We start from the raw sequence: 25,328 nt of genomic DNA, 5'->3' as shown, positions 1-25,328 counted from the left end.
ATATCAAATACTTTCTTTCTTTTGTTTGACAGGCAGAGTGGACAGTGAGAGAGACAGAAAGGAAGGTCTTCCTTTGCCATTGTTTCACCCTCAAATGGCCGCTGCGGATGCAGGGCGCAAGCACTTGGGCCATCCTCCACTGCCCTCCCAAGGCCACAGCAGAGAGCAGGATTAGAAGAGGAGCAACCAGGACAGAATCTGGCGCCCCGACCCAGACTAGAACCCAGGGTGCCGGGCCGCAGGCGGAGAATTAGCCTATTGAGCCGCGGCGCCAGCCACAGATACTTTCATTAAACCTACCATACAATTCCTTTTCATTCTTCTGTTAATGTACAAAATTATAATGATACATTGTTGAACCGTCCCTTGGATTTCTGAGATACTTCTACTTAGTTATTAATTCCTCTTTGATCAAGCCCGAGTAATTTCCCTTCTCGTATTTTGACTGACAAGAGCCCGTTGCTGGTGTTGTGAATTACCTGTGATTACGGGATAATAATGTTTGTGGACAATTTGAGGATCCTACTGAAAGGAATTGACTTGGAAGGCAGACCTCACCCCGCTGAGAAGAGGGTCTGCAGCCTTCAACCCAAACAGCTGAGCTCTGTTAGTAAGAAACCTCCACCTGGCTGACACCCAGATTGCCCTGGCTGTTGGAACAGGTATGGAAGATCTGCTCAATTGTCAATTGATCAGACTCGTTGTTTTTTCTGGCCTCCACCTGCAGCTGCCTCCTCCCTTTAAAAACCGTTTTTGATGGTTTATTGGTGGAAAAGAGCACAGTTGGGATCCAGCCATCACTCTTGTTCCTGAAGCTTCTAGGAGCTTGAATAAACCCTTTCCTGTTACCCGCTCTCGTCCCTGGTGAACTGGCTGTCCAGCGGTGAGCAGCGAAGGTCGGTTACTTTGTCCTGTAACGTCTGCAGGCTTTTATATGTGCTGTATCATTTTACACTTAGTTTGAAGTATGTTTTAAAATTTTAGACCAATTAGCCAATGCCGTGGCTCAACAGGCTAATCCTCCATTCTAGTCCCAGTTGGGGCGCCGGGTCCTGTCCCGGTTGCCCCTCTTCCAGGCCAGCTCTCTGCTGTGGCCAGGGAGTGCAGTGGAGGATGGCCCAAGTGCTTGGGCCCTGCACCCCATGGGAGACCAGGAGAAGCACCTGGCTCCTGCCTTAGGATCAGCGCAGTGTGCCGGCCGCAGCGCGCCAGCCGTGGCGGCCATTGTGGGGTGAACCAACGGCAAAGGAAGACCTTTCTCTCTGTCTCTCTGTCTCTCTCTGTCTCTCTCTGTCTCTCTCTCTCTCTCACTGTCCACTCTGCCTGTCCAAAAAAAAAATTATTTTTAGACCAATTGCATTTGCCAGTGAAACTATCGGGGCTTGGGTTTTCTTCCATAATGAATTCAAGTTTAATTTCTTTTAAATATAAGGCTATTGAAAATTTCTGTTTCACTTTATGTCATTTGGTAAGTTATATTTTTTATAGAATTTGTTTATTTCATCTAAGGCTTCAAATTTGTTGGAATAAAGTTGTTTATGAATATTATCTTATAACTGTTTTTTAAAAAGATTTTTTTTTTTTTATTTTATTTGACAGAGGCAGAGGGAGAGGCAGAAAGAGGAGGGGAAGTGGTGGGGGAGGGGGAGAGGCCTAAGCATTTGGACCATCTTCACTGCTTTTTCCAGATCATTAGCAGGGAGTTGTATCAAAAGTGGAGCAGCTGGGACCAGCGTTGTGGTGCAGTGGGTTAAGGTCCTGACCTGCAGCACCAGCATCCCATTTGGGCACCGGTTCAAGTCCTACTGTTCCACTTCTGATCCAGTTCTCTGCTAATGTGCCTGGGAAAGTGGTAGAAGATGGCCCAAGTCCTTGGGCCCCTGCAGACACATAGGAGACCCAGAAGAAACTCCTGGCTTTGGATCGGCTCAGCTCTAGCCATTGTGGCCATCTGGGGCGTGAACCAGCGGATGGAAGACCTCTCTCTGTCTCTATTTTTCCCTGTAACTCTTTCAAATAAATTTAAAAAAAAAAAAGTGGCTCAGGCAGGACTCAAGGCAGTGCCCACATGGGATGCCAGCTTTGCATGTGGCGGCTTTACCTGCTCTGCCACAGTGCTGGCCCCAGAGTTGGGATTCCTTGTGCAATAAAGTCATTGGAGGATTTTAAGCAAGGGTTGGTTGGAACAGTAAGATTTTTAAAATACTGACTTGTTTGAAAGAGCTCACATCTGCTGGTTCACTCCCTAAATAGTTATAATGGTCCAGGCTGAGCCTGGCTGAAGCCAAAAGCCAAGAGCTCAGTCTGGCTCACTTACATGGGTGGTAGGGACCCGAGTACTTGAGCCATCAGTTTTTGCTTGCCAGGGTATATACTTGTGGATTTTTTTGAATGTATAATTATTTATCTTTTCATAAATGCAACTTTAGGAATATAGTGATTCTTCCCACTGTACTCACCCTCCCAACCCCTCTTTCTCCTCCCTCTCCTATTCCCATTCTTATTTTTTTACTAAGATCTATTTTCAATTAATTTCATATGCATATGATTAAATCTATACTAAGTTTATCAAATTGTATGAAAAAACAAACTGTTCCTCAACAGTTGAGACAAGGGCTGTTCAAAGTCATTGCTTCTCGAAGTGTTAATTTCACTTCTATAGATTACCTTTTAGATGCTCTATTAGTTACAAGATCAGGGAGAACATATGGTATTTGTCCTTTTGGGACTGGCTTATTTCACTAAATATGATATTGTCTAGTTTCATCCATTTTGTTACAAATGATCATATTTTTTTTTTGTTTGCTTTAACTGCTGTGTAGTATTCCATACATCTCATAATTTCTTTATCCAGGCTTCAATTGATGGGCATTTGGGTTGATTCCATATTTTAGCTTTTGTGAATTGAGCTGCAATAAACATAGGGGTACAGATAACTCTTTTATATGATGATTTCATTTCTCTTGGGTAAATTCCCAGGAGTGGGATGTCTTGGTCATATGGTAGGTCTATATTCAGATTTATGAGATAACTCCATACTGTCTTCCACAGTGCCTGTACCAGTTTATATTCCCACCAACAGTGGATTAGGGTGCCTTTTCCTCCACATCCTTGACAACATTTGTTGTTTGTTGATTTCTGTATGAAAGCCATTCTAACTGGGGTGAGGTGAAACTTCATTGTGGTTTTGATTTGCATTTCTCTGACGGCTAATAATCCTGAGCATTTTTTTCATGTGTCTGTTGGCTATTTGGATTTCCTCTTTTGAAAAATGTCCTTGGCCCATCTCTTAACTGGGTTGTTTGTTTTGTTATGGCTGAGTTTCTTGATCTCTTTGTTGATTCTGGTTATTAATCCTCTATTGGTTGCATAGTTTGCAAATAATTTCTCCCATTCTGTCGGTTGTCTATTCACTTAGATGACTTTATTTTGCTGTGCAGAAGCTTCTCAATTTGATGTAACCCCAATTGTGAATTTTGGCTCTGACTGCCTGTGCCTCTGGAGTCTTTTCCAGGAATTCTTTGCCTGTGCCAATGTCTTGCAGGGTTTTCCAATGTTCTGTAATAATTTGATGGTGTCAGATCATAGATATAGGTCTTTAATCCATTCTGAGTGGATTTTTGTGTAAGGTAGGGGTCTTGTTTCATACTTCTGCATTCCCAGGGTACACATTTGTAGGAAGCTGGAATCAGGAGTGGAGCAGAGAATCAAAACCCAGGCACTCTGATCTGGGATGTGGGTGACCTAAGCAGCATTTTAACTGTTAGACAAAACACCACCCTGATTTGTATTTTTAAAGCTTACCTTGGGCTATGTAGGGAATAGCTAGATAATCGCCGTATCAGCAAAGTCAACGAGGAGGGGGCAGTCGAGAGATGATACAAACCTGGCTGAGTAGTGACCTGTGAAGGTGGAGACGGTGGGTGGCTGGGTGGGTTAGGACTGTATTTTGGAGGAGGAGCTGACAGAATGTGGGCAGATGGACTGGATGTGGGAGGGTGAGGTTTCAAAGAGCCTCTGAGAAAGGTCAAGTGGTTGGTTGAATATTCACATCTGGAGCTCCAAAGCCATAGCTGGAGATTAAATTAGTTTTCTGCCAGAGGACAGGATGGAGATACCAAGGAAAAGTGGAAAAGGCAAAGATATGTAGATTGAATAGAAACCATGGAAGTTCCCAAATTGTAGATTCATGATAATTTGGCAAGAGGCAAAATTGTGGTGTATTTGAGTGTGTCAAAAAAAAAAAAAAAAAAAAAAAAAGAGATGAGGAAGGAGAAACAAGTGTATGCCTCTCTTTCTGGTACGTTTTGCTTAAAAGGAGGCAGAGAAATGTACCCCAAAGCAGAGAGATTTGGTGAGGTGGAAAGATTTGATAGTATATTTGTGTGCTGATGGGAATGAGCCAACCAAGAGAAGTTGTGTTCATGTGCCTGTGTGCATGTGCATGTGTGTGTTTATGTGTGTGTGTGTGTGTGTGTTTAGGGAAATGGGGCAGGAGAAGTAAGAGGGAGTACTTTTCAACTTTTCACAATTCTTTGCTGGAAGAAAGATGGCATTTGGTGTTGATGGATATTCTGTAGGCTATCTGAAAAGCTATTCTGTTGAATGTGGATAGTGTTAAGTGCCAAATCTTGATTCATTGACAACTGTATGTCTAGGTCTAATTGGGAAAACATAATTTAGAAAATAAATATTCATTGCTATAAAATTTTTGTATGAATTGTGGAGTTAGGAGTGCTTCAGAGAAATGAGTACCTGAGAGGTGGAAGTGGGGGAGAGCAGAAGCCAGCATTTCTCCTAATCTGGCCTGGGGACACTGGGAGTCCCTAGGACTTTTTTGGGCGTCTGTAAGGTCAAAATTATTATCTTTCTGGAAACCTTCTTAAAATGATTTGAGAGGCAAAGTTAGAGAGGGAAAGATGGAGAGAACGGTCTTCTACCCACTGGCTCACTCCCCAAATGGCCGCAATAGCCAGCGCTGAGCTGATCCGAAGCCAGGAGCCAGGTATTCCACGTGGGTACTGGGGCCCGTGCACTTGGGCCATCTTCCACTGCTTTCCCAGGCCATCAGCAGGGAGCTGGATCGGAAGCTGGGTGGGACTCAATCTGGCGCCCATATGGGATGCCAGTGTCACACGTGGAGGCTTAACTTAATACGCCACAGCACCAGCTCCCCAAATGATTTTTACAGTACTAATAAGATGTTATTTGTCTTTACTTCTATGGAGTTTTCCAGAGGTTACGTGATGCATGAAAAGAAAACAGACTGAAGGCAGAAACAGCATGAGAATCCAATGATCCTTAATTAAGGCAGAAATTAGGAAGATGGGCAAAAATATTTATTAATGCCATTCTCGTATTTGGGAGGGGATATATAGCTATTTTCTCATAATGCTTTAATAAATATTTAATATTAAGTCTAATATGATACAGTAAACAGTAATAGATTTAAGCCATAAAACAAAACCTCTTTGGGGGCTCCTGATCATCTTAGTTTAATGAGACATGAAGACAAAAATATTCGGGAAGTGTGTGTTAGAACCACATTCTGTGATTTAAAATTTGAGAAAGGAAGTTACATGCTAAGACATTTCATCTGATGTTGAAGTTAAAACTAACTCTGACTTACAGTAGTAGTTGCATACCAGTGACATTAGACACAAAGTATTTTTAAGTCATTTTGTGCTGCAGGACCTACCTAAAGCATTGCATAAAAAGGAGGAGAAAAATGGTTTCTGCCAGTCTCAGTGTGAAGTTGCAAAAGCTACCCCTTTGTCTGGCTGCTTTACTGCCATCTACTGGAAAATAATTGTAATAAATATACATGGTTAGAGGTATGTGTGCATGATGCCTGCAGGGTTGTACAGTACAGCCCTGGGTGTCAACTGGAAGATTCCCGACTGCCCTGAGACCACAGTTTTGAGAACTGGTGTGAACAAACATGGAGAAGTGAGACTGAACACAATGGTTCAGAGAGCACGAATGTATTAACAGGAGCAGAGCAGGGATTTTGCAGTAGGAAAAGGGCAGGTTTTAGGCAGGGTAAGTAAGGGCAGCCCATAGGGAAACCTTGAGGTTTGAAGTAGTTGGTAGTGGAGAGTCACTGCAGGTTCATGAACAGAGCACTGGCTGGAAAGCTAGAGTCTGGGAAACTCGAGAGAAACAGTGAGTGGATGGTTGGATGGCCAGCCAGCTGCAAACAGGTGTGCTAGGACAGGAGAGCAGGAGAGGAGACAGGAAGATTGAATCTAGTTTTCAGACTGGAAAGCTGGAGTTCTCAGTGATTGTCATGAGTTAGTTCAGTTTTCTGAGTGAAACATCAGAATTTCTGCTCTATTCCTGGAGAAAGGGCTGATTTGAAGTTTGATTTTTCAGGTGTCTGGAAAAGTCCACACCCTGTTGAAGAATGCCCTTTAAGTTTTACTTTGCTGCCCTCTGCTGGATGTCACATAATTGCCTAAGTCACTCCACTGGTGTTCAAATTAGGCTGGCTTGTCACTGAAATATAAGAACTCGGATGAAGAAAGAGGGGTGGGGGAAGGAATTAAGGTAAAATACAAAACATAATCTAATCCAAAAAATATGCAAACTTACATTTTCTCAACTTTTTATTTTGAAAATTCTAGCACAGTAGTACAATGAGCAGCCACGTATCTTGTGTAAATTCACCAGTGGTTAACATGTTGCAACATTATTCTTGTTCTCTCAGATATACAAACGCACATGTAAGTGCATGCATACTTGTATATTTGTATGTGTATTTTGTGTTCCACTGTTAGAGATGCTAAATGCAGCCCCTTTTCTGAAGTGGCCATCAACAGACTTCCATTGGAAGATACCAGTTTTCCTTTGTACTTAATAAGTCACCTATGGAGGGATGCTCTAGCCATGGGAAGATCTTGTTTGCCGGCAACGTTGTACTAAATTACTTCTGCATCGTTGAAGATTCTTGTCTGAGTCAATTACACTGAGGACTGCAAAATGATGCAGTTGCGATTCTTTGACTTTCCATGTTCATTTCAGAGTTTCTTAGCTGGCGCTTTTACCTAAGGACAACTCTCAGGTTTCCACTCCCTGCCCTGTGGATCATGGATGGTTGTAAATCAGCGTCTTGGCGTCATTGTTCTGTTGGATTAAATTGCTCCAAGTTTAGCATAGAGGAGTCCTATCAAAGCTGTGATCTTTACACATGTCTCCATTAATCTCTGAGCACTACAAGATTTTACAATAACAACATATAGGGACCAGCACTGTGGCAAAGCAGATAAAGCTGCTGCCTGCAGTGCCAGCATCTCATATGGGCACCAAACCTGGAAGAAGCTCCTGGCTCCTAGCTCTGGATCAACCCAGCTCTGGCCATTGTGGCCATTTGAGGAGTGAACCAGCAGATGGCGTATCTCTTTCTCTAACTCTGCCTTTTCAAATAAATAAATAAATCTTTTTTTTTCTTTTTTAAAAGATTTTATTTATTCAAGAGACAGAGTTACAGACAGGGACAGAGAGATCGGTCTTCCATCTACTGGTTCACTCCCCCAAATGACTGCAACAGCAGGAGCTGGGCTGATCCGGAGCCAGGAGCATCTTCCAGGTCTCCCATGTGGGTTCAGGGGCCCAAGAACTTGGGCCATCTTCCACTGCTTTCTGAGGCTATAAGCAGAGAGATGGATCGGAAAAGGAGCAGCCAGGACTCGAACCCGTGTCCATAAGGGATGCCCATATGGGATAAAAAACATTAATTTATTGGGACTGGTGCTGTGGCACAGTAGGCCTGTGACAGCTTTACTTGCCATGCCACAGCACCAGCCCCAATAAATAATTCTTTTTTAAAAAAATACTAATATGCTTTATTCTTTTATGTCTCCAAATCTGAAGCCCTGTAGCTAGTTAGTTAGGGAGTGGGCTTTATAGTGGAAGAGGCACTGGCTGTGCTTATTGCTACTAGAAAGGATAGTTTGAAAATCACAAGCGAGGCTGGCGCCTGCAGTGGTGGCATTTCATAAGGGCTCTGTTTTTCCCATTTTTTTATTTAAAAATGTTAACAGATACATAAAAAGTATGCATATTTATAGTGTATTATGTGATTTTTGGTAACATGTACATTGTGTGATATCCAATCAGGGTAAATATATTTGTCCTCTTAAGCATTTTACATTTCTTTATAGTAAAGGTATCAAAAATCCTATCTTTGAAACGTTTTAAACTAGGAAAACAGACACAGTACCTTATCTATAGTCACCTTACTGTCTAAAGAACCCTACAACTTTTTATTCCTACTAGCTTTAAACCAGTATGCATCAACCAACCTTTCCCCACCCCTCTCACTCCACGTTCCTCCCCAGACTCTGATAAACAAATTTTTAAAAGGATTTATTTATTTGAATGTCAGAGTTACAACGAGAAAGGAGACAGATCTTCCATCTGCTGGGTCACTCCCCAAATAGCTGCACCACAGGCCGAACCCAGGAGTCTAGAGCTTCCTGTGCATCTCCCACATAGGTGCGGAGGCCCAAGTACATGAGCCGTCTTCCACTGCTATCCCAGGCCATGGCAGAGATCTGAATCTGAAATGGAGCACCTGGAACTCGAACCAGCACCCATATGGGATGCAAGCACTGCAAGTGGCAGCTTTACGAGCTACGCCACAGCACTGGCCCCTCCGATTCTTATGTTTAACAAAGGTCAGTTTTCATTAATTATATACTTGTAAGATTAACCCTATACTAAGTAGAGTTTACTGAATAGTATGAAGAAAAAAAAGAACAGAAACAAACAAGGAAAACATTGTTCTTCGTCAAAACAACAGGTGTTTAAAGTGATTTCAATTCAAGGTGTCAGTTTTGTTTCTATAGATTATTAGTTCCACAGATCAGAGAGACCATATGGTATGTGGTTTTTGTGACTGGCTTATGTCACTAAGTATAATGGTTTCCAGCTGCATCCAACTTTTACAAATGACAGAACTTCTTTTTTTTTTTTTTTTTTTTTTTTTTTTTTTTTGCTGCTGTGTAGTATCCTATAGTGTATATATCCCATAATTTCTTTATCCAGTCTTCAGTTGATGGGCATTTGGGTTGATTTCATATCTTAGCTATTGTGAATTGTGCTGAAATGAACATGGGGATACAGATCACTCTTACATATGCTGATTTCATTTCCCTTGGGTGAATTACCAGGAGTTGGATGGCTGGCTCATATGGTAGGTCTACATTCAGATTTCCGAGGTATCTCCATACTGTCTTCCACAGTGGCTGTACCAGTTTACATTCCCACCAGCAGTGGATGAGGGTACCCTTCTTCCCACATTCTCACCAGTGTTTGTTGATTTCTCTGTGAGAGCCCTTCTAACAAGAGTGAAATGAAACCTCGTTGTGGTTTTGATTGGCATTTCCCTGAGAGCTAGTGATCCTGTGCATTTTCTCATGTTGGTTTGTCATTTGAATTTCTTCTCTTCAAAATGTCTGTTCAGGTCCTTTGCCCATTTCTTTTTTTTTTTTTTTTTTAGATTTATTTTATTTGAAAGTCAGAGTTATGCAGACAGAGGAGAGGCAGAGAGAGAGAGAGAGAGAGAGAGAGGTCTTCCATCTGTTGGTTCACTCCCCAGATGGCTACAATGGCTGAAGCTGCACCGATCCAAAGCCAGGAGCCAGGAGCCTCCCCTGGGTCTCCCACGTGGGTGCAGGGGTCCAAGGACTTGGGCCATCTTCTGCTGCTTTCCCAGGCCATAGCAGAGAGCTGGATCAGAAGTGGAGCAGCCAAGACTCAAACTGGCTCCCATATGGGATGCTGGCACTAAGGCAGTGGCTTTACCCACTATGCCACAGTGCCAGCCCCAACATTTCTTTTAAATAGCCAGTTACTATGTAATTAGGTGCATATACATTTATAATAGTCACATCTTCCTGTTGAGTTGATTCCTTAATTGTTGCAGAGTACCCTTCTTTTTTTCTTTTAACAGTTTTTGTGTTAAAGTCTATTTGGTCTGTTATTAGAATGGCTATACTGGCTCTTTTTTGTTTCTGTTAGCATGGAATATCTTTTTCCATACTTTCACTTTCAGTCTGCATGCATCTTTGTTGGTGAGATGTGTTTATTGTAGGTAACAGATGGGTTTTGTTTTTTAATCCATTTGGCCAGTCTGTACTTTTTAACTGGAGAATTGAGGCTATTTACATTCAAGGTGTCTATTGATGAATAAGGACTTGGTCTGAAGGATCCCAAGTTTGGGAATCCAATGCGCTCGGGTGGTCGCCCAAAGACCCAAACTCCAGACCGGAAGATGCAAGAGCAAGAGGATTTTTATTAGACGTTTGTGCAAACGGGCTCCCTATCACCAGAGGCGAAGAGAAGCCCCGAACAGCAGTTACAAGCAACTTTTAAAGGCAAAAACCACATGATTAACATATTTCGCGGACTTTGGCTTGATTGGCTAGTTTAAAGGTTACCATGAGTACTCATTGGGTCCTTTAGATGGGGAGTGGTTGCCCCAGGCGGGAGTTACAATTAGTTTCTTTTCTGTGGAAACTGAAACTTTCGGAGAACCGAAACTTGGGAAATCGAAACTTACAGAGTGTCAGCTAATCTTGAGGGAGGGACATCTGGTGCTGGTTCCTTGTTCCCGTGCGCGGGTTTTTCAAACCCTAATTTCTAGTTTTACAAGATTCATCCTTAGGCATTAGCAAGCAAAGCTAATGAGTACAGAAGCAAGAAATCTGCAATTAGCTCTTAGCCACACTTGTTACAAAGCACACCAAACACCGGAGTAAGGGTCCCTTGGGTTTTTCAGGTCCTTCCATTTTTCCATAAATATTCCTATTGTTTACTTTGTATTTCCTTTGTATTTTTACTGGGAGTTTTTCTGCCTTCACCTTCTTTCACAGTGATGACCATGTTTCTGTGTTTCTTGTGTAGCACATCCTTAAGCATCTTTTGTAAGGCTGAGTGGGTGGTGACAAGATCTTTTAATTTCTGTTTGGTATGGAAGGTCTTTATTTCACCTTCATTCTTAAATGAGAGCTTTGCAGGGCACAGTATTTTGGGTTGACAATTTTTTTTCTCTTAAGACTTGGAATATTTTTCGACATTTTCTCCTAGCTTGTAGGGTTTCTGAGGGGAAGTCAGCTTTAAGTCTAATTGGAAATCCTCTGAAAATAATCTGGTGTTTCTTTCATGCACATTTTAGAATCTTCAGTGTTTTATTGTGCTGAGTTTGATTACAATGTGTCGTGGTGAAGATCTTTTCTGGGAATGTCTATTAGGAATTTTTTGTGCTTCTTGTACTTAGATGTCCCTTTCTCCAAATTAGGGGAAGTTTTCTGTTATTTCACTAAAACGATCTTCTAACCCTTTCCCATGCCTTCAGAAACTCATAGAACTCATATATTGTGTCATTTTATAGTATCCTGTGGATTACTAATATGGTTTTTAGTTTTCTAATTTCTTCTTACTGTTTTTTGGTCTGACTGTATAATTTCCTGCGATTTACCCTCCAACTCCGATATTATTCTTTTGTTTCACTGATTCTGTTAAGCTTTTCCACTGCATTTTTTGTTTTATTGAATTCTTCATTTCCAAGATTTCATTTTTCTTTCTCTTTAAGGTCTCAATTTCATGGGAGAAATTTTCTTTCATGTCATGGATTTCATTAGTTCATGTATTTCCTTCTGATTTACTTCTAAGTAATCATATCAATGTTTTGAATCCCATTTCCGGCATTTCTTCAATCTCTTCATCTTTACAATCTAGTATGGAAATGTTGTATTCTTTTGGGGGCGTCATGTTGTGTTCCTTATTTTTGCTTCTTGAATTGGTGCATTTATTATTGGGCATTTGTAGAGATACTCATTTTTTTTCTGTGGCAGTTTTTATCTTTGTAGTATATCTGAGTAGATTAGTGGACTGTTGCTTTCAGGGAATACCTAAAGACCTGTAGTGAGTATGGCCAGGGAGATCTGTTCAGTGCTCCAAGTCGATGGGAATGTTAAGAGTTGATACTGAGGTTAGGTGTGGTTAATTTTTTTTTTTTTTTTAAATCAGAGGGGCGATTTGTTCGGCTCTGTTGGTGTAGATTCAGCTTATGTCCTCTCCTCAAAGAAGACCAGTACCTGGCTGCTAGCCCCAGTGGGTATGGTATTTGTGCTTCCACAAGCACCACACAAAGGATCTGTGCAGTCCTCAGTGTAAGCACATTCCCCACCAGTGTCCCTCACCAGGGAACAAGGGAGCCCTGAGCATGTGGACCCTCCCACAGTGACTGCCCAAAGTCCCAGCCACAGCTTGAGAACTCCCATGCGGCCTCTGTGTTTTCACAGTCCTGGCACACAGGCCTTGCACAGTCATGAGTACCCAGCCCCATGTCAGTTCTCCCCACCATACTTGGGAGTCTTAGCTTGGCTTGTTGCTAGGCGTGGACACGAGCTGGCACAGCTGGTACATACGTCTAAAATGGTGCCAGCTCTTTATTGGCTTGTTACAGGTCGCCACTGCAGGATGATCAGGGAGAGAGAAATGTGCTGCCCCTTTTTTTCTCATCTAGCTTGGCAAGTGCACTATCCCCCACAGAGCTCCAAGCCAGATTCCCTCCAGGCTCTTCCTGTAGCTTCATAGCCAGTGGCTTGGGCTGCTGCAATCTGGTCTTGTCTCACTCTCCAAAGCTGGTGCCGAAGCTCTCGGCTGCTGGGGTCTTGAGTTGTGGGTGTCCACACCCTCTGCCATTTCCTCCTTAACTCTTCCCTGAGACTGAACTCTCTCCACTTTTTAAAAAGTATTTTCTCCTAGACTAGAGCAGTAAGCTCCCTCCTTACTCCACCATCTTAATACAATCCCCCTGTTTTTTATTTAATATATATATTATCCTGCTTCCTTTTTTTTTTTTTTTTAAAGATTTATTTATTTGAAAGTCAGTTACACAGAGAAGGAGAGGCGGGGGGGGGGGGGCTCTTCCATCTGCTGGTTCACTCCCCAGATGGCCGCAACAGCCGGAGCTGAGCCGATCCAAAGCCAGGAGCCAGGGGTTTCGTCTGGGGCCCAAGGACTTGGGTCATCTTCTGCTTTCCCAGACCATAGCAGAGAACTGGATCAGAAGCGGAGCAGCTGGGACTCAAACCGGCACCCATATGGGATGACAACATTGCAGGCGGCAGCTTTACCTGCTGTGCCACAGCGACAGCTCCTTTGTGTTGTTTTGAGTTTCATTTGCGTGGAATATCTTGCTTTAGTTTTTCACTTTCAGTCTGTGTGTCCTTAGAGGTGAAGTTCCTTTCTTTCTCTTCATTTCCTTCCTTTCCTTCCTTCCTTCCTTTCACAGAGTTACAGAGAGAGGTCTTCCATCTGTAGTTCACTCCCCAAATGGCTGTAATGGCTAGAGCTGGGCTGATCCAAAGTCGGGAGCTTCTTCTAGGTCTCCCACGTAGGTGCAGAGGCCCAAGCACTTAGGCCATCTTCTACTGTTTTCCCAGGCCATTAGCAGGGAGCTGGATTGGAAGAGGAACAGCTGGGACATGAAGTGGTGCCCATATAGGATATAGGCAGCATGTAATTGGGTTCTTTTTATTTATTTTTTTAATATTTTACTTATAGGGCAGAGTTATAAAGGGACAGAGACTGAGAAAGAGATCTTCCATCTGCTGGTTCTCTCCTCAAAGGGCCTTAATGGCCAGAGCTGGGCCAGGCCAAAGCCAGGAGCCAGGAGCTTCATCCATGTCTCCCATGTGAATGCAGGGGCCCAGGGATTTAGGCCATCCTCTGCTGCTTTCTCAGGTGCATTAGCAGGGAGCTGTATCAGAAGCAGAGCAGCTGGGACTTGAACAGGCACCCGTTTAGGTTGCTTCACTGCAGAAGATGGCTTAACCTACTGTGCCACAAGCACTGGCCCCTGGATTTTTTTTTAATCCGTTAAGTCATTAAGTCACTGTTGGAGAATTTAGTCCCTAGTCATTTAAGGTAATTATTGCTAGGTGAGGGCTTATCATTGCCATTTTTCTGTGTGTTTTGTATTATAGCTCCTTTCTCCTTCTTACAGTCTTCATTTAGGGATAAGTGATTTTCTCTGGTGTGTTTTGATTCCTTGCTTATTATTCTTGATAACTCTGTACATGTTCCTGCTTTGTGGTTACCATGAGGGTTACAAAAAACTTGTTAGCTATAGCAAGCTTTCTTGAAATGATATTTTAATTATAGATAAGAAAGGAGATAAGAAATCCTACTAAAGAACTTTACATTTGCATTTTCTTCCTCCCTGCATTTTTTTTAAAAAAGATTTTATTTATTTATTTGAGAGGTAGAGTCTCAGACAGTGAGAGGGAGAGATAGAAAAGTCTTCCATCCGCTGGTTCACTCCTCAAATGATTGCAACGGCCGGAGCTGCGCTTATCTGAAGCCAGGAGCCAGGAACTTCCTCCAGTCTCCCACATGGATGCGGGGGCCCAAGGACTTGGGCCATCTTCTGCTTTCCCGAGCTGGATGGGAAGAGGAGCAGCTGGGACTCAAACCAGTGCCCATATGGGATGCCGGTGCCGCAGGTGGAGGATTAACCTGTACCACCGCGCTGGCCCCCTTCCCTGAACTTTGAATTTTTAATGTTAACTTTGACCTCTTTCAATATTGCCTTAATATTTTTATGATTACATATTTTTAGTCTTGATGGTAAAGCTATAAATGATTTACACATCACATCTACAATATTGGACCAATTTGAACTGTTTGTATAGTTGCTCTTCCCAGTGAGTTTTTCATCAATATTTTCTTCTTGCTAGTATCTTTTACAATGTAAATAACTCCCCTTAGCATTTTTTTTCTTTTTAAAAAATACTTATTTGATTGAACCATTTCACAATGTAGACATATTTCAAGGACTTCATGTTGTATGCCATAAATATATACTTCTGTTTATCTGATTTATCTGAAAAATCAGAGAAATCTCTCATGCAACAAGATAAATAGAAGAAATAAAAAGATAGGCCAGCACCGCAGCTCAATAGGCTAATCCTCCGCCTGTGGCACCTGTACCCCAGGTTCTAGTCCCAGTTGGGGCACCAGATTCTGTCCCAGTTGCTCCTCTTCCAGTCCAGCTCTCTGCTCTGGCCCAGGAGTGCGGTGGAGGATGGCCCGGGTCCTTGGGCCCTGCACCCGCATGAGAGACCGGGAGAAGCACCTGGCTCCTGGCTTCAGATCAGCACTGTGCACTGGCCGCAGTGCGCCAGCCACAGCAGCCATTGGGAGGGCTGAACCAACGGAAAAAGAAAGACCTTTCTCTCTGTCTTTTTCTTTCACTGTCCACTCTGCCTGTCAAAAAAAAAAAAAAAAAAAAAAAAAGAAAGAAATAAAAAGATAGTTGTTGACCCAGAATTCCATAGGCAGCAAAGATATTTTAATAAATGAGAGCAAAATAGATATTTTTGGATGAAGGGAAATAATTTGAATTTACTGCCAATAGGACTATAGCACAAGAAATGTCAAAGACGTTTCAGCCTGCAAAAAAATATCAGAGATAAACCTGAGCCTTTGCAAATAAGAACACTTCAAATGATAAATAATTGGCTATTTTTTTCTCTTAACTTCTTTAAAAATCCATATACTTTTTAAAGCAAGCACTATAAATTGTGTTTCCTTTTAAGGCAAAAAGATATAGTACAGATAACAACTGAAACATACAACAGGGTTTGAATAAAGAATTATTTGATTGAGACTTGCACTGTGGCACAGCAGGTTAAGTTATTGCTTGCAACATCAGCATCCCATTGTAGAGCACCGGTTCAAGTCTTATCACCTGGGAAAGGAGCAGAAGATACCCCAGGTACCTGGGCCACTGCCACCTGCAAGGGGAGAGCTAGGTGGCTCTCTGGGCTCCTGGGTTTGGCCTGGGCCCTGGCCCTTGTGGTCATTTTGGGGAGCAAATCAGTAGATGGAAGGTACCTTTCCCTCTGTGTCTCGCCTCTGTCCTTTCTGTGTCTCTGCTTATCAAATAAGTAGAAATAAATCTTTAAGTATAATAAAAATAAATATTATTTTTACTGCAGAAGTTTTTGTAAATGCCCATTTTCTATGTTTTGACATGAGTATAGAATGTTATCAAAAATGCTTTGTCTACATATGTGATAGTCGTCACATGATTTTTCTCCTTTGTTTTAAGAAAGTGTGATAACACTGATTTATTGTCAAATGTCAAATGAACATTATGGATCCTGATAAATCTTACCTGTTCTTGACATAGTAACTTTTCAGTATCTCATTGAATTTGATTTGTGACTGTTTTATGTAGTATTTCTATATCAGAACATCCTAATACAATAAAATTAATTTTTCTCTTAAAAAGAAATAAAAAATACTTATTTGAAAGGCAGAATGACAGAATATTTCCATCTGATGGTTTACTCCCCAATTGCCTGCAATAGACAGGGTTAGGCTAGACTGAAGCTAGGAGCTAGAACTCCATCTGGGTCTTCCATGTGGGTGCCAGGCCCCCAAGTTCTGGGTAGAAGGTGTATCAGAGCAGAGAGGCTGGGACTTGATTGAACTAGGACTGTAATATTGGATACAGACATCCTGAGTGGTGGCTTAACTCGCTGTACCACTGTGCGAACTCCTGTTGAATGTTTCTTGTCAAACAAGTCAGGTGGTGATAAACTCCCAACTTTTGTCTGTTTGGGAATGTCTTTCTCCCGAATAGCTGAAGGAGAGCTTTGCTGGATGCAGTAGTCTTGGCTGTCATCCCTTCACCTTCAGTACTGTAAGAATCTCATCCCACTCCCTCTTGGCTGTAAGGTTTCCGCTGACAAGTCTGCAGTGTGGTGGATTAGGACCACTTTTATGTGTTACTTGCTTTTCTTTCACTCGCAGATCTGAGAATCCTCTCTTTAAACGTGGAGATGTTAATAGCTCTATCCTATATCCTTCCTTGGGGTAGACTTGGTGGGGCGGACTCTGACTGGAGGCCTTTGACACCCCTGTGCCTGGGTAGCTGTATCTTTCTGTGGGTTTGGACGGTTTTCTGTCGTCCTCTCTCAGCGTATGCTTTTTAATCTGTGGCATTCTCAAGTCCCTCTCAAATTCCAGTAACTCGAATATTAGCTCTTTTCGCACTCTCCTATATTTCCCCTAAGCTTTCATCATTCCTCTGTTTTTTTTTTTTTCCTCCTCCATGTGTTTTCAAATACCTTGTCTTCAAGATCACTGATTGTTCTTTTTGACCTATTCTGCTATTGGTAACTTCTATCTCATTTGAAATTTCACCAAGCGTACTTTTCAGTAGAGGGATTTCTGCTAGCTTTTGTCTAATTTATTCTTTCAAACGTTATAGTCTATATTCTCTTAAATTTCATTGAGTTTCCTTAAAACAGCTATTTTGAAATCTTCATCTGAGCATTTGGAACTTTCAGTCCCTAGGTGGTTGCTTTCTGGCACCTCGTTCTGCTCCTTAGTTGAATGCTGTTTCCTGGAAGCTCCTGATGCTTGTGGCGCGCAATGCCACCCGCACAGTGAACACTCGTCTGTGGCTGTCTGTCCAGAAATCCCAAGCAGCCTGTGTTCTCTGAGCCTCTGGATACTCTAGCTGTAAAGCACTAGGTAGCACCCTAGGTTGTCCTTTACCCAAGGTCTGCTGCTCCTGTTTCTCTGATCAGCTTTCCAGTACTTCTCCTACTCAAATTTGTTCCAGTCCTGCAGGTGAAGCACTGATTACGTACTGAGGAAGTACCTTTAAAAGGGGGTAATGTCCACCTATGGATCTCTTCCTGGGCCTGGGGTAGGATCAGACTCCTTGTCCTGTCTACAAATACCGTATTGCTAGATCACATCTGGAGCCCTCAGCCCACCCAGACCAGTGCAGCTCATAGGTAGGACTGAAACTCGCCCTATGGCCTGTGCGCGGCTGAGCTGGGCTCACTGCCTGATGCTGCGCCCATCAACCACTGGTGGTGCTGGCTAGGGGAGAGGCTGCTCCACCAGGACCACAGACATCACTGGGCACCGAAGCAGGTCCAGAGGTTCTGCCTGCAGGCACTGGCCTAGGGCAGGGACTGTTAGTATCTGCTCCATGCTGGGTTTTTCAGCCTGACACCGAGTCGTGATTCTTTGCTCCCTGTGATACAGGCAGCCCCTAGGTCTTGGCCACCAGGCCCTATGCAATCCTGAGGGTACACACCAGGCCTGCAAGAATCCAGGGGTGATACAGAGCCAAACAAGTCTGTCTCACCAGGGCACAGGTGTCTGATACTGGAGCCAATCCAGAGCCTGTTCACAGGCACTAGTCTTGGGAGATGTCAGGATCTGCCCATTCTTGGGCTTTTTCAGCGCAGCATTGTCCCGAGACCCAGTCCCATGGCCTCTGGTCGTCTGTCCAGGGTGGGAGGAGAGTAGTAAAGGCAGCCCACTGGCCCCAGACTGGTCACATCTGGATCCCTCCCCATCACAGGTCACTGGAGTCTCGGGAGTGTCTGACAAGCTCACCAGATGTCAGCAGGTTGAAACGAGTCCAACCTGGCGAGTGTGAGTCTGCATGATGCTGGGCAAGTCTAGAGGTGCAGTCAGCACAGGCTGGAGGGCAAGACATCTCTGGGCTTTATCAAATCAGTCTAGGGGCTGCAGGCCTTGTTCCAAACACCCTCTGCTGGCTTCTCCAGGGGTGGCAGAAGCCGCCTAGCTGTGGAGGCTCCAAATACCCACTCCACTGCTAAGGGCAAGGGTCTCGGTCTGACTGAACTGTCGTGGTGGGCCTTGGCAGGCACTGGGATTCAGCTCACTCCCCAGCAGGAGGCGTCTTTCCACATGTGGCTCCCAGGGCGGGGGGAGCGATGACGTGGGCCACGCTTTCATTCTTACTTCTTTGATGCGACCTTTCTTCTGAAGAAGCACTCACCTGGTCTCTGGCTCTTGTGAAGCTGACTTGGTGTGTGTAGAGCTGTTCATGTTGGTGTTTTGTGGTTGCTGGAAGCAACTTTTTGATGTGCTCCTGCTTTTTGGGGTACAGTGTGATGTTTGGTTCATAATACATTGTGTAGTGATAAAATCAGGTAAATTAGCATATTCAATCTTAAATTTGTCATTTTTTTTCCTTACAGAGAGTACAAAGTCCTTGCTTCTCATACTTTTGATATGTAGAACACTTTTTCTTTTTTTTTTTTTTTAAAAAGGATTTATTTATTTGGAAGGCAGAGTTAGTGATGATCTTCCACCCACTGGTTCACACCCCAAATGGCCGCAATCACCAGGGCCAGGCCAGGCTGGAACCAGGAACTTCTTCCAGGTCTCCCACATGAGTTCAGGAGCCCAAGCACTTGGACCATCTTCTGCTGCTTTACCAAGCACATCAGCAGGGAGTTGGATTGGAAGTGGAGCAGCTGGGTCTTGAACTGGCACTTATATGGGATGCTGGCATCTCTGGTGCTGCCCCCCCATTCTTAGTAACTATACTCCCTGTCTTGTGCTGAAGTACACCAGAACTTAGCCCTAACTAACACTAACACTAACACCTAGCTAACACTAACACCTGCTGACCAACCTTCCAGTCCCACTCCACTGGATGAGCCCAGCCTCTCAACTTGTGAGAGCAAATTGAAACATCTCACAAATGAGTGAGATCATCATTCAGTATTTGACTTCTTGTGCCTGGCTCACTTCATTTAATATCAAGTCCTTCAGGTCCATCCAACTTGTTACACATGACAGGGAGGGAGGGCGAGAGAGTGAGTGAGCCGGCAAGCCAGACAGGGGGAGGGCGAGAAATAGGGTGGGCAGGCATGAGACCGGAAAGTGAGACAGGAGGGTGGGCACACAGGCTCTTGTGGGAGGGAGAGAGTGATAGAGAGAGGGAAAGGGAGCAGGGAAGGGGCAAGACAGGGAAAGCAGGCAGAGACTGGGGAGAAACAGGGAGAGCAGTCAGGTGAGGGAGGGCAAGACACAGGTTGTGCCAGAGTGACAGCAACAAGGAGGGTGGGTACACTAGACAGTCTGAGCGCGGAGTGCTGGTTCACTCCCCAAATGGCTGCAATGACCAGGGCTGGGCCAGGCTGAAGGCAGAAGCCATCCGGGTCTCCCACAGGAATGCAGGGGGCTCAAGTCCTTGGACTATCTGCTGACTTCCCTGGCCCGTTAGCAGGGAGCTGGAGGAGGAAAGGAGCAGGCAGGAATTGAAGCAGGGCCTGTATGGGATGCTGGTGTCACGTGCAGCAGCGTGACCCACTGCTCCACAACAGCCCTATCTACAACCCTCTTATAAGGATGAAATTATTTCAAAACAAAAATAACAACTTTTGTTCAAAAACTTTTATTTACTATAAAGACAAAACACCAAAATAGGTACAAATACTATAAAATTGGTTCAATGGGGTAAAAATTTTAATTAAAATATCTTGATATATTTAAAATAACAAAGGATACATTTAAGCCAAATTTTCTTAACCCAGAGATTTTTTTTTTTCTTTTTCTTTTTTTTGTAACATTTGCTTGCACAGTAAGGTGCTACTAGAAGTCAGCCCTTCAGCCCTGGAAGTCTTAGGAATTGTAGTCACACAGCAAATGTCATTTCATTGTGGAAGTGAACTTTGGTAGAAGAAACATCTATAGGACACCTGAGGTAGTAGACCTGGAATTAACAGCAGTAGACGCTATTTACAACTTGAGTACCAAGTAACATTAAGAACACAAAAATAATTACACAATACAATTTTCAGTCCAGCTTTGATCCAAAGAAAATAAGAATATTACATCACATTTGCATTGAAAACAAAACAAAAACAAACCAGCACAATTACCAGCAAGCTGAGGGAACTGTGAAGGAACTCAAACCCAGTTGGTTTGGACAGCGAGAGCCAGTCTGAGTTTGGAATGTGGTGGGCACGGTGATCTACAAGGTAATACTGATGAGCTGAGGTTCCTCAGTTTCTACAGTTGACATCTCTGCCAGACGCAGGGCCTGTCTGACCAGTAACCTTCCAGGACATACAATGGCAAGAGTGCATCCTTTAAAGCTTGCACATGAGGGAATCGGAAACAATATTACTAGAACTGTGAAAATTCTAAGTAGTCAAAAAAAAAAGTCAAGTACAACACATATACAGCTACCAAACTTCACATTTCTGTACTATTTTTTAACTCTTCAAATATTGCCAATCTTCCAAAACAAAGGAATGTAAAATTTTACTAAGAAACATTCACATAAAAAAACTGCCTTTTGAAGATTATATGCAATATATCCCTGTAAACTTATCTTGTAACTTATTTTACTTCCAATTTGTGTTGTACATCTTAAATGTACTCTATATAGCTTATTTAGTTTATCCTGAGTCTTTGAGAATAACCAATTCCATTTCACACTGGCTTCTGAAGAGTTAAAACATCTCAAAGTTGTATTTAATGGTTAATTTAAAAGACTCACCAGAAAAAGGTAAAAGAACAACCATTTTCCTTTGAGATTCCATGCATCTGAATTCTACTCCAGACTAAAACCACTAGATAGCTGTGCAAAATCCAAAGGATTAGTATGTAAATACAATTCAATTTCACTTTTTTCTCTGAACGTATTTTCCAAGTTCAAAGCAAAACTGTTCAAAGACATTTTCAATTGGCAATTGAATACGTTAAAATCCAATTTAATTTTTCTTAATTGTCTACCAGGCTTACTGTTGAAGATGCATGGTAGAAGGAAAATAGCAGTTCGACTTCTTGGTGGTGATGGTGAATGAGGAACTGTTAAACACAGAGGAAGACTAACATGGCGTGAAGCTTCCTACCGTTTACCATGAGAAACCAAAGACGTTTAAAAAATTCAAAAAAATTTCAAGGTAATCTTGATCTTGTTTGTAAGCTGCATCATACAGAACAGTTGATTTTCAGTTAATTTATATTTAACCTGCACAGTAAGAGCAGTGACTGACTCAATGTAGGTAGCGCTTTATTTCAATTGGAAAAACAAATGAAATTAAATCAGTATTTTAAAAAATGCTTGCAGTAGCAAGATATTTAATAAACTCAAGTTCACACCTAGTTCTATTTTTTTCTGGTTTGAAAAGATCACCTTTCCCTGAATGTAAAAGAAAAATGAAGGTGAAATGAAAATACAGAACCATAATTTGCAAAAACGAAATGAATGGGCCAACAGTAAAATGCACAATGAGCCACAATTGCCCAGGAATTAAAAAAAAAAAAGGTCAACTGTGGGTCATCAGGAAGTTATCAACTTTTAAAAATATATGGATTTACTGCTACTTGTAGCATACTCTGACCTCGAAGAGGCAGATACTGATTTTTTATAGCCAGTGACAACAACAACAACGGAATTGCAGAGCCCCCTGCTTGTGATCACTCTAGAAAATGGAAGAATAATTGAAACACTCAAATTGATCCTGAGCCCCTCAGCTGCTAATATTGCTGAAAAAGTGCTCCAAAAAATAAAATTGTTTGTTATTTAGTCATGCAAACTTTACTGCTTTCCTGTTCACCTAGGGCCAGTTCTTTGAAAGGCACGGTTTACAGTTTCTGCACAAGTTGTGGACTTCTGCATACTGAGCTTAGGTACAGATCATGATTTGTCAATCACATACTTAGGTAAGGGTTCCCGCTGGCCTCGGTCACGGCTGCTCAGGAGCACGAAGGCCAGCAGAGTATCAGCGTGGTTCCTCACCCGAGTCTTTTGCTCTGGCTGAACGTCCTGTCTCTGTGATGGTGTATCTGCACCACTGGCTACCACGTGGTACGGAAGACGGGGTGCTTCAGTAGCTCTCTTGAGGGAGGCCTGTCCTGAGGTTGAAGTTCTAAGCAGCGCAGAGCCACGTCCCGTAACCCGGGTGACAGATGTGAAGGGATGGATGGAGCAGTAGTTGCACTAGCGATCTAGGAGAAAAGACCAGAGGGCTGACGCTTTCCACAGCTGGGCCTTGTGACAGGGAGCCTGTGTGCACACACTCAACCTCTGTCATCCTGAGCACTGGGGGGCACTGAAGCCAAAGGGAGAGGACTTTCTCTGCCAAGAAGCCCCTGGGAAAGCTCACCCACCAGAGGGGAGGCTTCCTCTAAAAACCTGTCAAATTTTAGGATTTCAGCATCGGGTCAAATATATCCTATTCAGATGGGCGCTACAGGTTTTACTATCTCAAAGAACAAGGCTAAGTACATTAAAACGATCAAGTAGGAAATGTACTTACTCAAATGGATCCTACTTTCCTGAGAGTCACTCTCCTAGATGGTTACTTCTGCTTCATTGAACATTTTCCTTTCTAAGCACAGGAATATTTGAAGTGTGAAAGACTAAATCTGTCCAGTCTATCTAGTACACCCAAAACACAACTGCACTGACTTTTTTCTTCAGTGTCACATAAGTCCTAATTCTTAGTATCAAACACTATGAAGAACTCTTTGATAAACAGGTTAAATATTAAATCATTTAAACCTACCTACTCATTCCGAATCACATGAAAACACCCCTTAGATCTTCTTCATAAAATATCTACAAAAAGGGATCACTTTAAACACTTTTTCCACCTATCAATATATCTTGTACACTTTCTAAATCAACACCAACAGCCTCACATTATTCTCTAATGTCTGTACAGCTTTGCATTGTGTGGCTAATTTAATTACTTTCTTACGGATGGATACCCTAGCTAGTTCAGGTCTGGGGTATTATAAGCAATAGTGTAATAGATGATCCTGAACTTGGGAACTTTCTACAGGTACATGTAAAGTAAATTTCTAACAGTGAGCATAAGTATATTTAAAATTTCAGCAGATATTACCAAGTCATTTGCTTAAAACAGGGCGGGGCGGGGGGCTTCAACAATTTAAACCACCACACACGGCATAAAACTGAGAAAGCTGCTTTTCTACCTGGTTGCCTTCACGGACCTCAAAGTATGTATTAGAAGTTAAGCAAACTGGAAATGCTGCACAAAAATTCTCTTGCAGCTCTATCTACGAAGCAGAATGCAACTAAGCCTGTTAAAGTGCAACTGTGCCAATATGAAACTCACTTCCTATTGTCTCCAGGGCTGCACCAAAACTCTGAAAACAGCATCAAGCTTTGAAATCGATACTGAGCACCTTCTGTCCAGGAGGGAAGAGAAGTGCATCACACGTGAAGGGACTCGAGGGCGGCCAGAGCTTGAAAAAGGTGGTAAGAGAGGAAGGGAAGTACCCAGAGAGCAACAGACACGGGCACATTCAGGTACCTTCTCGGGAAGCGGCAGCCAGGGAGTCATGGGCATCCTGAGAACCAGGGTTTGACCCACAGAGAAGAGATGGGGGAAGACAGGAAGAGTGATGGTATGAAATGGGGGTTGTCCAAGGCGGCTAAGGACTTGCAGAGAGCACATGGCAGGTGAGAGGTAACGTGGGGACCAAGTGCCCAAGGCCCTCCTGTATCTGATTCTCTTCATGATCTCATGAAGTAGGCACTATTTTTACACCCATTTCACAAATGAGCAAACCGAGGGTAAACACAAAGTCATCTTAGTGTCCCATGGCCACTGAGGGCTGGAGTCAGGGTGTGAAACAAGAAGGTCTGACTCCAAAGCCTGTACTACTAACCATGACGGGACTGCTCAAAGCTAAAAATCTCAACCACTCCACTAGTCCATGGAGGAAATGGAGAATGGATTTAATAGCTGTAAAAAGCTAGAAAGAATTTGGCAAGACCTGGTTGTGAATTTTTTAGATACACAAAATGGAAAATTAAATTTAAAAATTGGAAGATTTTTATGTATTTTCACAATTTTTTTTTAAAGTGACAGATATATACAAGGGATTTCAAAAAAGTCCATGGAAAAGTAGAACTAAAAAGATTTATTTTGAGGCTGGCGCCATGGCTCAACAGGCTAATCCTCCGCCTTGCGGCGCCGGCACCCGGGTTCTAGTCCTGGTCAGGGCGCTGGATTCTGTCCCGGTTGCCCCTCTTCCAGGCCAGCTCTCTGCTATGGCCCAAGTGCTTGGGCCCTGCACCCCATGGGAGACCAGGATAAGTACCTGGCTCCTGGATTCGGATCAGCGTGGTGCGCCGGCCACGGAGGCCATTGGAGGGTGAACCAATGGCAAAGAAAGACCTTTCTCTCTGTCTCTCTCTCTCTCTCACTATCCACTCTGCCTGTCAAAAAAAAATTTTTTTTTTATTTTGGAGCAAAAAAGTTTCCACAATTTTTTAAAGCTAGAAACCTTTTATTAAGGTATAAAAACTTCATGCATTTCATGTATACGAGTTTAGGAACATATCTGCAAACTTTGAAGCCCCCTTGAACATGAGCAATGACTTAGTATTAGAAAATTCAGTGTTTCTAGTGACTTTTACAGAGCATGCCTACTTCAGCTAGTGACAACTGATCACACAGGCCACCAACACTGACAACCCC

General features: G+C 42.9%; 1 protein-coding gene and 1 long non-coding RNA gene across 2 annotated transcripts in view; one reads left to right on the top strand and one right to left on the bottom strand.

Moving 5' to 3' along the window:
• Positions 1-767: 767 nt before the first annotated feature.
• On the top strand, positions 768-24,162 carry LOC133774360 (uncharacterized). The gene is made up of 3 exons (XR_009868063.1): positions 768-896; positions 21,607-21,773; positions 23,974-24,162. It is a non-coding gene; the product is annotated as an uncharacterized LOC133774360 (long non-coding RNA).
• The window catches only part of MAP3K1 (mitogen-activated protein kinase kinase kinase 1), a 74,856-nt gene continuing 71,294 nt past the window's right edge, over positions 21,767-25,328 (bottom strand). The window contains exon 20 of the mRNA XM_062211993.1: positions 21,767-22,821. Coding sequence (XP_062067977.1) covers positions 22,672-22,821 — 150 coding nt within the window. The 3' untranslated portion in view covers positions 21,767-22,671. The remainder of the gene's footprint in view (positions 22,822-25,328) is intronic.

The sequence above is a fragment of the Lepus europaeus genome, chromosome 15 (genome assembly GCF_033115175.1).
Source record: "Lepus europaeus isolate LE1 chromosome 15, mLepTim1.pri, whole genome shotgun sequence".
Classification (NCBI taxonomy): domain Eukaryota; kingdom Metazoa; phylum Chordata; class Mammalia; order Lagomorpha; family Leporidae; genus Lepus; species Lepus europaeus.
Note: the sequence above shows the minus strand (reverse complement) of the source record. Positions and strands in the feature narration are given on the sequence as shown.